The sequence below is a fragment of the Zootoca vivipara genome, chromosome 6, assembly GCF_963506605.1.
Source record: "Zootoca vivipara chromosome 6, rZooViv1.1, whole genome shotgun sequence".
NCBI lineage: Eukaryota > Metazoa > Chordata > Lepidosauria > Squamata > Lacertidae > Zootoca > Zootoca vivipara.
This window is the reverse complement of record NC_083281.1, coordinates 23,027,733-23,042,612: the sequence shown is the minus strand read 5'-3', so window position 1 is coordinate 23,042,612 and position 14,880 is coordinate 23,027,733. Positions and strand designations below refer to the sequence as shown.

The 14,880-nt window shown below is 46.8% G+C and overlaps 1 protein-coding gene across 1 annotated transcript; it reads right to left on the bottom strand.

Annotated features, from left to right (window-relative positions):
* Positions 1-2,546: 2,546 nt before the first annotated feature.
* On the bottom strand, positions 2,547-12,757 carry LOC118087998 (protein RoBo-1-like). The gene is made up of 5 exons (XM_035121143.2): positions 12,511-12,757; positions 7,371-7,490; positions 6,548-6,703; positions 4,790-4,933; positions 2,547-3,297 (listed from the first exon to the last, which is right to left on the bottom strand). Exons 1-5 carry the CDS (start codon positions 12,554-12,556, stop codon positions 3,095-3,097), a joined length of 669 nt encoding a protein of 222 aa, XP_034977034.2. The 5' UTR covers positions 12,557-12,757; the 3' UTR covers positions 2,547-3,094.
* Between the last annotated feature and the right edge of the window lie 2,123 nt (positions 12,758-14,880).

Genomic DNA, 14,880 nt, shown 5'->3' with positions numbered 1-14,880 from the left:
CACACAGAGAGAGAGAGAGAGAGAGAGAGAGAGAGAGAGAGAGAGAGAATGGAAACAGCAGGCAAGATGACTATGAAATCCAAAAGATATCACGTGACAATTCTTTGTAAAGCTTAATACACATTCAGAACCGGTAGCATAGTGGCAAATTCAGAAATGCAGTGGTCCCTCCATCATAGCTGCCAAGTTCAGCATTGAAAAATAAGGGATCAGAGACTCACCCAGCGGTGTGGCACCAGAAGTCGTTTCTACGCATGTCTGGACATGCGCAGAAGCGACTTCCAGTGCCAGCTCTGCCCATGTCTGGGCACCGAAAGAACCCAGTGCCGGTCCTTTTCTCTCCCTATCTAATGCGGAGGGTGGAGGGGTTGGCCTGCAACCCAAGCACGTATAAGTTTGCACCTCTCTTCAGAAGCCACCCCCCTCCTAGGAATCCTGGTGTTGCTGCTTGAGTTGCTGAAAAATAAGTCAGCATGGGTTTCTGAAAAATAAGTCATGTCAGACTAATCTGATTTCATTTTTTGACAGAATTAAAAGCCTGGTAGATGAAGGGAATGCTGTGGATATAGCCTATCTTGATTTCAGCAAGGGCTTTGACAAGGTGCCCCATGATATTCTTGTAAAGAAGCTGGTAAAATGCGGGCTAGACAATGCTACCATTCAGTGGATTTCTAACTGGCTGACTGACCGAACCCAAAGGGTGCTCATCAATGGCTCCTCCTCATCCTGGAGAGTAGTGACTAGTGGGGTGCCCACAGGGTTCTGTCTTGGGCCCAGTCTTATTCAACATCTTTATCAATGACTTGGATGATGGGCTTGAGGGCACACCGAGCAAGTTTGCAGATGACACCAAATTGGGAGGGGTGGCTAATAACCCAGAGGACAGAATCACCTTAGAATGACTGGGGTGGCTCTCGGGCCAGTAAAATGGTCTTTGTGGGCCATATCCGGCCCATGGGCCGCACACGGCCAACCCCTGACATAACATGTCAAAAGACCCTCTGGGAAGAGAAAATGGCTCCTACTGAAAAGAACTCTGCTGTTGCTGTTCTTACTTCAAGATGGCCGCTGGTTTGTCTTACAACCAGCTGGGTAGTGGGATGTTTAGCTGTAGTTGCCTCGGCTTCTTGTCTCTCTCACCCACAGCTTTGTTTTAGCTATAATTTTATTTGTACACCACTTAGAGGTGGTGGTTCATAAATCTTTAAATAATTTTTTTAAGGCTTACAAATCAATCACTATACATTGGAACCTTGGTTCCCAAACTTAATCCATTCCAGGAGTCCCTTCGACTCCTGCAACAGTTCAGGTACCAAGGCACGGCTTCCAATTGGCTGCAGAGCTTCCTGCAGCCAATTGGAAGCCACAGAAGCCGCGCCGGACATTCAGCTTCCAAAGAACAGTCGAAAACCAGAACAATCACTCGCCAAAACTTCCAGTTTTTGATCGTTCAGGAGCCGGAACGTTACAAAAAATGCACAAAAAATATACAAAAAATGCATATATATATACAGACACAGACACACACACACACAAGTGTGTGTGTGTGTTTTGTCGATAGCTGAGTTTATGGAAAAGTATAAGACAGATACAAAAGTGTGCCTGATATACATATTTCCACCTGATTGGCCAATTTCTTTTATTTCCTTGTTTCTAACATTCTGTTTGGGGGAAGGAGGGGCACAGAGCATGCACCACTTTTGTAATGGGAATCTAGTACTAAGTGGAATCTAACCCACTTTTCTAGCTTTGCACTTCATTGGCTGCACATATTGATTTCCAATATTTGTCCCACCCAGTGATGCCATCAGGGCAAGACATTTGGGGAACAAGCCCGGGGTCTCTTGCAGTAAAATGAGCAGCAGGGTCCCCAAACACAGTAGGACTGACTGACTTTAAAATGTGGTGTGTGAAATGATACACATTTCCATTAAATCCAAAGCCTATACCTAACTGAACCAACCAGAGATTCTAGCCTTCCTCCAAAGGTTTCTCAAGAGGACCTCTTCCCCTTCATGTTATTGGTATAGCAACTCTGAGAGCAAGTGTCTGGCCCAAAGTAATGTTGTGAGTTCCATGGCTGTGCAGGGATTTGAACCCAGGTCTCATAAGAAAAGCCCCTGCTGGGTCAGGACAAAGGGTCATCTACTCCAGTGTCCTTTTCTCACAGTGGCAAACCAGGTGCCTATGGGTAACCTTGGTCCATGTCCTAGGCTCTGTTCATCACACTGGTGCTGGCTCTGATGTATGAGATGAGTTTGTTGACCTTCCGTAGGACTAAGGTCTCTCCATCCTCCCCATAGTCATTAGCAATGCACCCTACATACAGAGGATAGGTGGAGAAGACCTGAACACGACACAAAGCTCCTTCCTTCAAGGTGTGGTGGGCTTAGGTTGAAGTCAACATTGGCAGACGTTGTGGGGCTGTGAAGAGCTTTCTGACCCTACTCAGTCCATAGCATCAGTGAAAGATGTAGGGCAACATACAGAAATATTCCAAAGGGGTGAGCAAATATGTCGGTTTCAGTTTCTCTTCATTTCTCATTTTTCCAGCCTTAAGTTCAGTTCTCCACATCAGTTCGTTGTTGTTGTTGTTGTTGTTGTTGTTGTTGTTGTTGTTGTTGTTGTTGTTGTTTAACAAAAAGGCCTTGTGAAAATTCAGCTACATTTTATTGCAAATTTCATCCAAATACACCCGTTTGTCGGCAATTCTGCATAACGTACACATTTTTGCAAAGCAATTTTCCCTTACATGATGCATTTTGAATGCTGTTTTTACAAATAGGTGCATTTTATGCACATTTTACCTGAGCGCATGCATTTTGGTGCACATTACTGGGCTGGAGAACTTCACTGCAAAATTCAGAGAAGTGCAAAAGCTCGTGGAATGGCTGCATTTTGGTTTGCTTATTGTTTTGGAATTTGCAAATCAAGTAGGTTCACCTCTAAATGCAAAATGGATTGAACTCCTCTCCCATTCCTGGCTGGAATGGATGTCTGGGGTGGAGATCTGGATGAAAACTTACAAGGAGAGGAAGAAAAAGCAGGAGAGGACCAACAGAAGTAAGTTGTGGGAGGGAAGATATAAAAAGAATCAAGACCAACGGGCAAGAAAGAGTAACCCTGCCAGGACAGACAGGGCCAGGCTATATTGGGAGGGGACTCCTGGTGCACTGCTGCACAGGTTGACCTTGACTTCAACATTGCGGCCAGCAACAAACAGCACGTTGGCTCCCATTTCGCACATGGTCCTGGTGGCGCATCCTGTGAAGGCGACCTGTTGGTGCTTGGATTCCTCTGTAACAAGGGACAGAAAAGTAGAGTGGCTGCATTGCCTGAGCATAAAAGGAAGGTGCAGATTTGCACAGAACTTCCATGTGCTAATTTATAGGTAATGCCTATTTAGAAATCATTCCTATGGCTGTGTACGCGCAACATTTTGTTCTAGAATCAATGGGGGCAAGTTCTCTCTTCCCCCCCCCAAACCTGGTCAATGCAATCTAGAGTTGCTGCATATTGCTTGCTCCTGAAAAGAGCTTCCTGAGAAACTGGTTTCATTCCGAAAATGAAATCGAGTCTTGCAATTGATTCTGTTGCCCCACCACATGTCTGTCTGAAAACAGACGTAGGCTGTCCCAGCAAATAGGAGGGGGTATTCACACCTGCCCAATGGCATTGTGGGTGGGAGTATGCAAAGATTGCAAGGGGAGGGTTTTCGAACACCATACCCACCTGCGTGGAGAGCAGGATCTACACTCAACCCAGACTGAAAGCAACATTTTGGGGTGAGCATGAATGAGCCTGTACTATTTTTGCTCTAGAAAAAGCTAAGTGTGTACGCAGCCTCAAACTGAAATAGAAATATAGTATCACTGTTCTGGGGTAAACTGTCCCCAAGTGACCTGTAGGTTCCACTCAGTCTGCTGTCCAGGTGCTAATTTTGTTGATGGGCAACTTCATGTGAGGCACAGGGAGCTCAGCGCAGTGTGGGAGCAAGGCACCTACCCTGCATTGAGCTCCCTCTCAGGAACCGGCAGCAACACTCAGCATTGGGAAGCCAGGTAAGCAACATTGCCCTGCCTTGTGCCCTACCAACCAGTACTCTGCAATTAGGGTGGAGCTAACCTTTCTGTCAGGACACGGGTGGTGCTGTGGGTTAAACCACAGAGCCTAGGGCTTGCCGATCAGAAGGTTGGCAGTTTGAATCCCCGTCATAGCTGCCAAGTTATCCCTTTTTTACAGGGATTTTCCCTTATGCTGAATAGGCTTCCTCGCGAGAAAAGCGAAAACTTGGCAGCTATGATCCCCGTGACGGGGTGAGCTCCCGTTGCTCAGTCCCCGCTCCTGCCAACCTAGCAGTTCAAAAGCACATCAAAGTGCAAGTAGATAAATAGGTACTGCTCCAGCGGGAAGGTAAACAGCATTTCCGAGCGCTGCTCTGGTTCACCAGAAGCGGCTTAGTCATGGTGGCCACATGACCTGGAAGCTGTACACCGGCTTCCTCGGCCAGTAAAGCGAGATGAGCCCCAGAGTCGTCTGCGACTGTACCTGTCAGGGGTCCCTTTACCTTTACCTTTAACTTTTCTGTCATCATTTAACCATGGGATGCCAGGGTAGCCAATATGGTGCCCTCCCAAGTTTGGACTCCAACTCCCAATAGCCCTTGCCATCATGGCGATCAGTCAGAGATTATGGAAGTTGTAGTCTACTGACATTTGGAGGCCATCGCATTGGCTACCCTGATCTAGCCCAATACCGATTACCCCTCCAGTATTACTTCCCCACTTACCGTTTTTGGCAGTGGTGGCAAAGTGGATGCACTGCGTCAGAGTCCCAGTGCAGGCCAACTGCGTGTTGTTCAGACAAACATCAGAGCCAAAGACAAAGCAAGAATTGCAACGAACGCCATTAGGCTGTTGTGACGCTTTTTGTACTGTAGATGGAGAAGAGAAAAGGGGTGTGATCTCCTGCCACGCTCAACATCTCTAAAATCTAGTTTCCTTACATATAATAGAGTAGAGGGAAGCCACCCTCAAACTCAGGATGTTTTGGACTACAGTTCCCATCAGTTGCACTGGCTAAGGCTCATACACCCAATGAGAATTGTGGTCCAAAACATCTGGAGGTTGCCAGGTTGAGGAAGGATGGAGATCATGGCACCTTTCTCCACACACAGAAACATTAGGTTTTATTAGGTTCAACCTAGCAGTTCGAAAGCACGCCAAAGTGCAAGTAGATAAATAGGTAATGCTCCAAGCAGGAAGGTAAATGGTGTTTCCGTATGCTGCTCTGGTTCGCCAGAAGCGGCTTTGTCATGCTGGCCACATGACCTGGAACCTGTATGCCAGCTCTCTTGGCCAATGACGCGAGATGAGCGCCGCAACCCCAGAGTCGGTCATGACTTGACCTAATGGTCAGGGGTCCCATTACCTTTACCTTTACACATATATAGGCCACACTTCATGAAAAGGGGCAGACAAAGCGTAAGACAAAGAGACCTACAGTACATGCATTAGTGTTGCCACAGTCAGTGTGTTGTCAGTCTTAATATGTAAAACTGTGTTCTTGCCCAGTAACTATTCAAAGCCAGTGAATTCCAGATTATGCCTAGTTCTGTCCACAATCCACATGGCTTCCAGATTTGGAAAGTATATACTGCATTGCAAATACTTTCATATTTCCCTCAAAAAAAATTTTTTAAAAAAAATATTTATTGAAAAGCAATTGGGAGGGACCTTTGCCTTGCCCGTGCTTTCACCATTTTGGTCAACATCTCTAGAGTTAACATAAGACCATAAGAGGAGCCTATTGGATTGGACCAGTGGCCCATCGACTCCAGCATCCTGTTCCCAGGCTGGCCAAGCTATGGATTTGAGCACAAGAGCATTCTCTTCTCCTGTGGTTTCCAGCAACTGGTACTCAGAAGCATTACTGCCTCCAACTGTGAGAGAGATAAGATCTTTTCTCCATCAACTTTCTCCATGCTATTTGTAAATGGAAAAGTCCAAAATGCTGTAAACGTTCTTCCCAGAGGAGTCATTCCATCCCCTTTAGCATTTACCTTTTCTTAACCCAGGTAGCACTGTGGGTTAAACCACAGAGTCTAGGGCTTGCTGATCAGAAGGTCAGCAGTTCGAATCCCTGCAACGGGGTGAGCTCCCGTTGCTCGGTCCCAGCTCCTGCCCACCTAGCAGTTCGAAAGCACATCAAAGTACAAGTAGATAAATAGGGACCGCTCCGGCGGGACCTGATGGTCAGGGGCCCCTTTACCTTTAACCTTGTCCAATATCCTTTTTGAGGTGGGACAAACATCCTTGGAATGATTTTAGAGAACCTCTTTGTGGTTTTCTTTGCAAGGTGTGCACTTACATCTGGACCCTGAGCATGAGCACATTCTACACAAAAGGACTCAAGATATTCATAGCTTAGAAGGCTTTCCAACTGTACTAGAACTCTGCTCCAAGGTTTAGTGAGCATACGAATTAAACCAGCCCCACACAGAAGTCCTGACCAGTTCCTTTTACATGAGACAACCCCAATTCCGTACCAATTACTTTGTTGGCATTACAGCGGTCAGCCCGACAGCAGCTGGAGTTCCAGCGCATGCGAAAATCCCCCGCCACCAGCCCATAGAACTTGTTGCAGAGGCGATCGTCCGAGTTGCATTTCTTTTCATAAGTTGGGTTCTCTATGTCCTGGGACCCTAAGAATGGAAAAGTCTGTTAGACTGAGCAGCCATCCCCTTATCTGTGCATCTTCTCTGAGGTAGAAAGGATATGGCCCCTCACTGTAACAACTGGACATGGGGAAATAGTTGCGGGTGGTTGTCGATGCTAGTCCTACTCAAAGTAGAGCTGTTGAAATCAATGGACATGGCTTAATCAGATTTGTTAATTTCAGTAGGTGTGTTTTGAGTAGAACTTAGCTGGATGCAACCCAAAGCTTTCTTTAAAAAGTGGGTCGGGAATCTTTGGCCCTCCAGATGTTTCTGAACCCCAACTCCCATCAGCCCCAGCAAGCATGGCTAATGACCAGAGGTGGTGGAGATTGTAGTTCAGCAGCATCTGGAGGGCCTAAATTTCTTCACACCTGCTTCAAAGCCCCACAGATGTTCCTAAAGACCCTGTACATTGTCTGTAATGGTGCATTGCTAGAGCAGAGCAGAATCTCAGTGTTTAGACAATAAATACTGGAGCTTCTCACCACTTGAGAAATTGGGGTGAGGATCATGATACATTTTAAAAACAGGAGAATCAGGCCACCTGCATGCTAAAAACAGCAGAGGGACTAGATGTAAACTTTAATGGTTTGTAGCTCTCAAAAGCCTGGCAGCAGAGAAAGGTTAAGGAGCAAACTCACAACCACCCTACCTGTGTCTTCATCCCGCGCAATGGTGATGCAGCTGTTGACCGTTTCAGTGCATTTTTGTGGGGTTGTACTGCAGTTGAAACCTTCAGTGCTGGTGCAGTCGAAGCAGAAGATAGCATCACCTGTGGAAGAATGGAGAGGGGCAAGTGCATCCATTAGGGCTGAGGCTGACAGCAGAACCATTCAATCACATGCCAACTTCCCCCTGAACCAAAAACCATACACCAGAAGTGAAACTTGGGGAAGGCTCAAGTTCGTTGGAAAATCACACCCTAACAAATCCCAAAGCCTTTCCTTTCTTAGATCCAAAATATATGGGAGATATTATATAAAATCAAATATATATGGGAGATATATATATGGCACAATTATGTGATGGCTTTGAAGTATCCAAAACTGAAATTGATGTTCCAAACCAAGCCTTCTCACCATAGAATAGTTGGCTGCTCTCTCTCTCTTGCTCTCTCTCTTCCTATTACTCACTTGGCTCCACACACCAGGATAAGCTTTATGTGCTGAATTTCTGTTCATTCATCCAGCTATTAAAGGATCGTGAACTTTGGCGGAAGAAAGAAGTGTCCTCCCTTTTTTCCTTTTTTTGAAAAATAGGATATGCCTGAATGGATGACTCGTCAGAGAGGTTAATCACACCAATTAATTAAGCACACACCCATTCCTTTGCTGCTCAGGAACTGGGCCAAGCCCTGTACCAGGCTGGCTCACCATCCCCCATGGCTGAACCAAGGATTAGACAACTCTAATCCTTGATTGAAGAATGATTGAAAAGTTCAGATGACACGATGGCAGAAGGTCCCATGCAATCTTGTCTTCGTCTTTTACAGTACTGCTCCTGCACAGTCATACAGCCAACAGTGCAGGGCACTGCTACCCTTTTCTAGTTCAGCCTTTTGAAGTTCAGCCTTTGAAGTTCTTTGAAGTTCTAGTTCAGCCTTTTCTAGTTCAGAAATACAAACTATGTGGGAAGCTTTACCCATTTACATTCTGCCTGTCAGACACTTTGTTAGCTGTAAGCCCACTGATTTGTTTTTGGTGCCCCCCACTCCACCTGAATAAGAGGACACAGATTTGCAGCCTGCGCAAATTTTATGCAAATCTGTGCCCTCCTTCGCAAGTGGGCTGGAGGGCCCAACCCACATACGGCATACTGGACCCACAGAAGTTTATGCCACACAAAATCCAGTTGCCTTTAAGGAGCCACAAGGTCAGTGTTGGCTCCAGATTTTGGAGGCTCCTTGGGCAAAAGACACACCGTGGAGGACTTCACAGACTCTCAAATTTCAGCAGTGCCCTGTGTGGTGCTAAAATTCAGCATGCGCCCACCCCACTGCCTCTCGCATTCTACAGCATTGTTGTGGCACTCTCTGCAGCACCCATGTGGCCGAAAAAGTCGTAACACCCTAAAAACCACCTCTGGCACCCACCCCTGTGGCCCTCCTTGCTGCAGGAAGTACAGAGGAGGTCTCTCACCAGTGAGGCCCATTACTGAGGCATGGAACCTCAGCAGATGCCCAACCATTGGCATCAACCACACTTGAGAGTCTTCATTGCATTTGCTGCAACAGCTTAACGCTGCTCCCCATCTAAACTCTGATAAAGTGCAGCGTTACTTAGGCTGGGAGCAAAAAGTTTTGCTTTGGTGGAAAAGTCCATGAAGCCAGAGGCTGAAACATGGCAATCTCTGTACCTGCATAAGTAGATGTTATCTGTTCCTAGTTTTATAAATTCTTCTACCCTGCAACTGAATCGGGATGGAGGTCAGAAAAAGAGCACGTACAAAGCAAGGGAAGGTCTGCTCTTTACACAACATTAAATGCACACAGAGGTAAGAAACAGGATAGAGTGCCACCATATGCTCCATGTCATAAAAATAGTGGAGCCGCCGCCGCCACCACCACTACCACTGACTTCTATGTCAATTGAGCTGAAATGTGGCTGAAATGTCTATACATAAGCCCTTGTTGGTCTGTCGCCTTGAGGAAGGTCCATAGCTCAGTGGTCAAGCAATTGTCACTGAGCTATGGCCCTTCCTCGAGGTTCACTTGAACCAAGGTTGCAGGTTCAATCCCTGGTATCTCCAGGCAGGGTTGGTAGAGAACCCTGTCTGAAATCCTGGCAAGCCTCTGCCAATGGTCTGACTCCTATGTTAAGGTGGATTCCTCCCCAGGATGCAGGGAGAAAGAAGGGGGACCCTACATGCTAGCCATGCCCCAAATGCCTCCATCCCAGCCCAGCTGGCAGCACTCTTGATGTTTGCCCATGAAGCAGGAAGATCTGGTGGGGGGATCTTTGGGCGCCTGCAGACTGCCAATATTTTGCAGGAGATATGCAAGCACATGGGGTATGAATGGGGTAACTGTGCCCCTGAAGGACCAGGTGCACAGCTTGGGAGTCATTTTGACTCACAGCTGTCCTTGGAGGTGCAGGTTAATTCTGTGTCCAGGGCGGCTGTCTGCCAGCTCCAACTGGTACGCAGGCTGAGACCCTACCTGCCCACAGACTGTCTTGCCAGAGTGGTGCATGTTCTAGTTATCTCCCGCTTGGACTACTGCAATGTGCTCTACGTGGGGCTACCTTTGAAGGTGACCTGGAAACTACAACTAATCCAGAATGCGGCAGCTAGACTGGTGACTGGGAGTGGCCGTCGAGACCATATAACACCGGTCCTGAAAGACCTACATTGGCTCCCAGTATGTTTCCAAGCACATTTCAAAGTGTTGGTGCTGACCTTCAAAGCCCTGAACAACCTTGGCCCAGTATACTTGAACGAGCATCTCCACCCCCATCATTCAGCCCGGACACTGAGATCCAGTGCTGAGGGCCTTCTGGCAGTTCCCTTACTGTGAGAAGCGAAGTTACAGGGAACTAGGCAGAGGGCCTTCTCGGTAGTGGCGTTCTCCCTGTGGAACACCCTCTCACCAGATGTCAAGGAAATAAACAACTATCTGACTTTCAGAAGACATCTGAAGGCAGCCTTGTTTAGGGAAGTTTTTAATTATTGATGTTTAGAGACGTGCAATTAAAAAGGAATCAAGTGCTCTGTCACCCTAGCACAACAAATCCACTTTTAATCAATCCTTCTCCACAGGGAAAGCTGGGAACTGTAGCTCAGGGAAGGAAATAGGGGTCCCCTTGCAACACCCTTAACAAGCTACAACTCCCTGAATTCTTTTGGAGGATCCACAACTGTTTAAAGTAGCATCATAGTGCTTTAAATGTGTGGTATAAATGTGGCCATGGTCAAAGCATTGCATAAGCTTTGTGCAAGCGATTCAGGATGAAGGTCATCTTAGAGGAGTCTTTTGCACATCCTGATAAATGTGCAATCCATTGTGCATATAGGAAATCCACCTTCACACATCCCTGTTCAATGCACAAAGGTAACCTGTATTACACTTCTCCCACCATACACTAAAGGCAAACACATGAATAAGGCTCTAGTGTTGGAAAGTTACCAGTCCCTCCTTCTGTGCCTTTAATAGCTCCTTGGTCTGCAGGCAATAGCAGCTGATAAGCCTTATCTCCTTACCTTAAAAAGCACCTGCTAGATTCTGTTGAGCAGGTAGCTGTTAATGACACAGGAGCATGACACCGTGTATTCTCCCTGGTTAGTTGGCAACCCTCTCTCTTGAATCGTCACGATTTTTTAAAATGTTGGTGTGTCCCGTTCCCCCCCCCCCAATTCGCTTAGAAATGAGATTCTGTTTCTTGCAAACAAATGCTGAACAACTCTAAACCTAGGAATCCTGAGAACTGCAGTTTGTTACAGGTGCCAAGAGTTGCCAGGAGACCCCTATTCCCCTCACAGAACTACAATTTCCAGAGTTTCCTGGAGAAAGGGACTGATTGTTAAACTACTCTGAGAACTGTGTTTCTGTGAGTGAAATAGGGGTCACCTCTACAATTCCCAGGATTCTTTGTGGCGAAGCAATGGCTGTTTAATGTGGCATGATACTGCTTTGAATGTACAGTGCAGACGGGGCCCCAATGTAACTTAAATAAAACAAGAATGGTTAGCTTCTTTTTTCTTTCTTTTTTTGCAGCACCAGAGTGTTTAAAATGTTTCACAACTATTATTGTAAAGTAATTGTTCTTAAAACACCCCTGCATGGGAGGGCTGCCAGATTTTTCACCAGTGCTGCTCCTGTCCCTTTCAACAGTTGCCTGACACTGATAAATTAAACAAATGAAGTCTTTCCTGCTTGTTTGGCTCCATGCCAGGAAATAAGCTTCACTTAGTAAATGTCTGCATGTCAGGCTGTTACTACACCTTGCTAGCACATTTGCAAAGCTAAGCAGGGTCCGGTATGGTTTCAGATTGGATGGGAAACTGCATGTGGAGATTCCTGCATTGCAGGGGGTTGGAACAAATGATCCACAAGGTCCCTGATGATTCCATAAGGCATGGAAGAAAGCCAGATTAAAAAGATGGCAACCCTTTCTTTTTCTGTGGGTCATTATGCCCATACTGAAATGGAACTGAGAGCATGGAGTCTTCCACACTCCTAGACAGCTCCCTTAGACAGCTTCCTGATGCCTAACTGTCTGGAGCCACAGCAGAGAATTACCATTGCCCATTCTGTTCCATTCCCACAATCCTTCAAGCAGATTATTACCTTCACCCGCTAAGCCTGCATCAAAAGAACAGGGTCAAAGTACAACCTTTCTCAACTAGCATTGCCAACTGGCCGGGGAAAACGACTCCGGCTTGCTCCTACGCCTTCAGGGGGAGGTTTGACAGGCGAAATCAGCAGATTGAAGCTCCTCACTACCCACAAACATTCAACACCTTCTAATCACTAAAGGGGGAGCCAGTCCAAAAGTAGGCAACCCTGGCCAGGCACTCGGTAGGCAGGTACAGCGCAGGCACACGTTTTGAGAAACCAGAGGTGGAAATCTGGAATCCACCTGCAGCTGTAACAGAAACTTGCATGATCAAACCACCCCTGCAGGAATGCTACCGAACTCTTAACAGTGCAGAGGAGTCCTGCAATACGCCTACCTACCAACCCAGAGAATTCACACTTGGAGGAAACTGGGGTCCTTTTATTTTGAGGGGCCAGTAGTAACCCCTCCACCGCTAGGGGAGACACTCTGCAAAGATCAATCCGAACCGTGACTTACCTGTAGCCAACAGAGCCAACAGGAAGGAAAGAGCCAAGAGAGACATGGTGCCGCAAAGTGGAATTGCCTCTGCTTTCAGGAACCTGAGCCAGGAGCCACCTGTCCTCTGGGGAGTTTATACAGCTGGGACTGGGAGGGACAGGGTTGTGTTACTCCGAGGGCACAGAGCTGGGTTGAGCAACAGTGCGCTTTTGTGATGCCCTGGGCAAAACCAGTCTTAGCCTTTCAAGTTGTCAAGCTGCCTCTCCCATCTTTCCTCTTCACTTCCCTGAAGGCTTCTCTTCTTTTAGATGCCAGCATCCAATGTAATTTCTGTAAATCATACCTCCCTTCTTAAATCCTTTACAGCCACCCTCCTCCCCATAATGCGTCACTCTAAGGAGGCCACATGTACTATCTGCTCCCCGCCCCCCGAAAAAAGTCACAGATTAAAACAGTATGCATGCTTAATGCTTGTCCTTTACCGCATAATGCTGTTGTGTAACACCCAAGGAATGCCTTTTTCATTACAGTGGTACCTCGGTTTAAGTACACAATTGGTTACGGAAGTCTGTACTTAACCTGAAGCGAACTTTCCCATTGAAAGTAATGGAAAGTGGATTAATCTGTTCCAGACAGTCCACGGAGTGCTTAAACTGAAGTGTACTTAACCCGAAGTATGAGTGTAATTGGTTCTGGAAGTCCGTACTTAACCTGAAGCGTACTTAACCTGAAGCGAACTTTCCCACTGAAAGTAATGGAAAGTGGATTAATCTGTTCCAGACGGGTCTGCAGGGTACTTAAACTGAAAGTACTCAAACCGAGGCGTACTTAAACCGAGGTATGACTGTATTGTCTTATTAGACAAGCTGTTGTAAGTGAGTAGAAAGAAATCTTCCTTCTTAGACTTTCCAAAATGAGTGCTGGTGTTTGCAGCGGTGCCACACTCTCGCACAAATCAGTGGGTTCCTGCGAGAGCACAGCACCAAAAGATGGATGTCCCAATTTTCATCGGAGGAATGCTGGAGAGTATGACATAGAATGTGTTATGGTTGCCTGCTTTTTTCAGCAGGCCTCTGTAGATGTGCCTCTTAAAAACAGCTTGGCGTACAGACTTTAGCAGGAGCCATTGGGCTACAATAGTCATAGTTTTGTGATTTCTCTGAGCCACTTGAGTTTGTTTGGCCCTTCTCATTTTCAACACTGCAGACACAGGTGGGCTGTCACTGCCATTTCATACACCCAGCTCTTCTCTTGGGAAAATAAATCTTACAAATCCCATGCTCTGCACAGGGTCATGAGCCAAAACAACCAAGTCATGTCCCCATCACCCAACATATTAATCTCTTTTAATCCACTGGCAAGGCGTTGACTCAGAGTCCCCCAAAGCCAGCACCACTCCTTTCCAAGACTCACATTCTTCACTGCACTGTTTATGCCAGTTCACTGCAAAGAGTGTGGATTAGAGAGTGCACAGCTAAACAATGGAATGCACTCCCGCAAGTTTGACATGAGGAGGATAATGTTATCAGTGGCTACTAGCCACAATGGCTATTCTCTGCCTTCATGGTCAGAGACTGTAATTTTTCTGAATACCAGTTCCAGGGAATTGCAGGTAGGCAGAGTGCTGCAAAACCATCAACTGCCCCAGAAAAACCGGAATATCGCATTTTTCCACGAGAGTACAATGGCCTTTGGGGGTGCCTTGCTTTCGCATGATTTCAAGCCGTGATCTCACCCCGAAAAAGCATTTTTTGGCTCCACGATCTTACATGGTGCCCCAAAACATGTGCTTTAGCGCACCATACTGCCCCCCCAAAAGGGCCACAATCTTGTGCGGGTCACGTGACACGTAGGATTTTGGACCTGGAAGGTGGTGTGCTAGATTTGGATCATGTCATGTTGGAGGGTATGAATGCTGTTGTGCTGGAGTTCTGCTTGCCGGTATCCCAAAGGCATCTGATTCACCAAAGTGATTGGCTCTTTGATTTAACAAAAAATACCTTCATGGCCAATCAAAACATCACAAAATACTGAGCAAGCTCTTTGAGACCACCTGAACTCTCTTCATCAGGCTGGATGAAGTCAGCAGATGGGGTGGAGGTATTGAGTGGGTGGGGACTGGTTTTCTATTGAAGGCATAATGTCTGCCTTGGTCAACCCAGTTTTTTGTTACCTGAAGGAGCATCTCAACCCCCATCGTTCTGCCCAGACACTGAGGGTCCAGTGCCGAGGGCCTTCCGGCGGTTCCTTGCTGCGAGAAGCCAAGTTACAGGGAACCAGTAGTGGCACCCGCCCTGTGGAATGCCCTCCCACCAGATGTCAAGGAGAAAAACAACTACCAGACTTTTAGAACAGTGTTTCTCAACCAGTGTGCCTCCAGATGTTTTG

Excerpts from the sequence above, each read along its gene's own strand:
- LOC118087998 (XM_035121143.2), bottom strand. The coding sequence starts at position 12,556 with ATGTCTCTCTTGGCTCTTTCCTTCCTGTTGGCTCTGTTGGCTACAG. Across the intron at positions 7,491-12,510 it reads GTTGGCTCTGTTGGCTACAG|GTGATGCTATCTTCTGCTTC; the intron begins GTAAGTCACGGT and ends ATTCTTCCACAG. Across the intron at positions 4,934-6,547 it reads TAATGCCAACAAAGTAATTG|TACAAAAAGCGTCACAACAG; the intron begins GTACGGAATTGG and ends CTCCATCTACAG.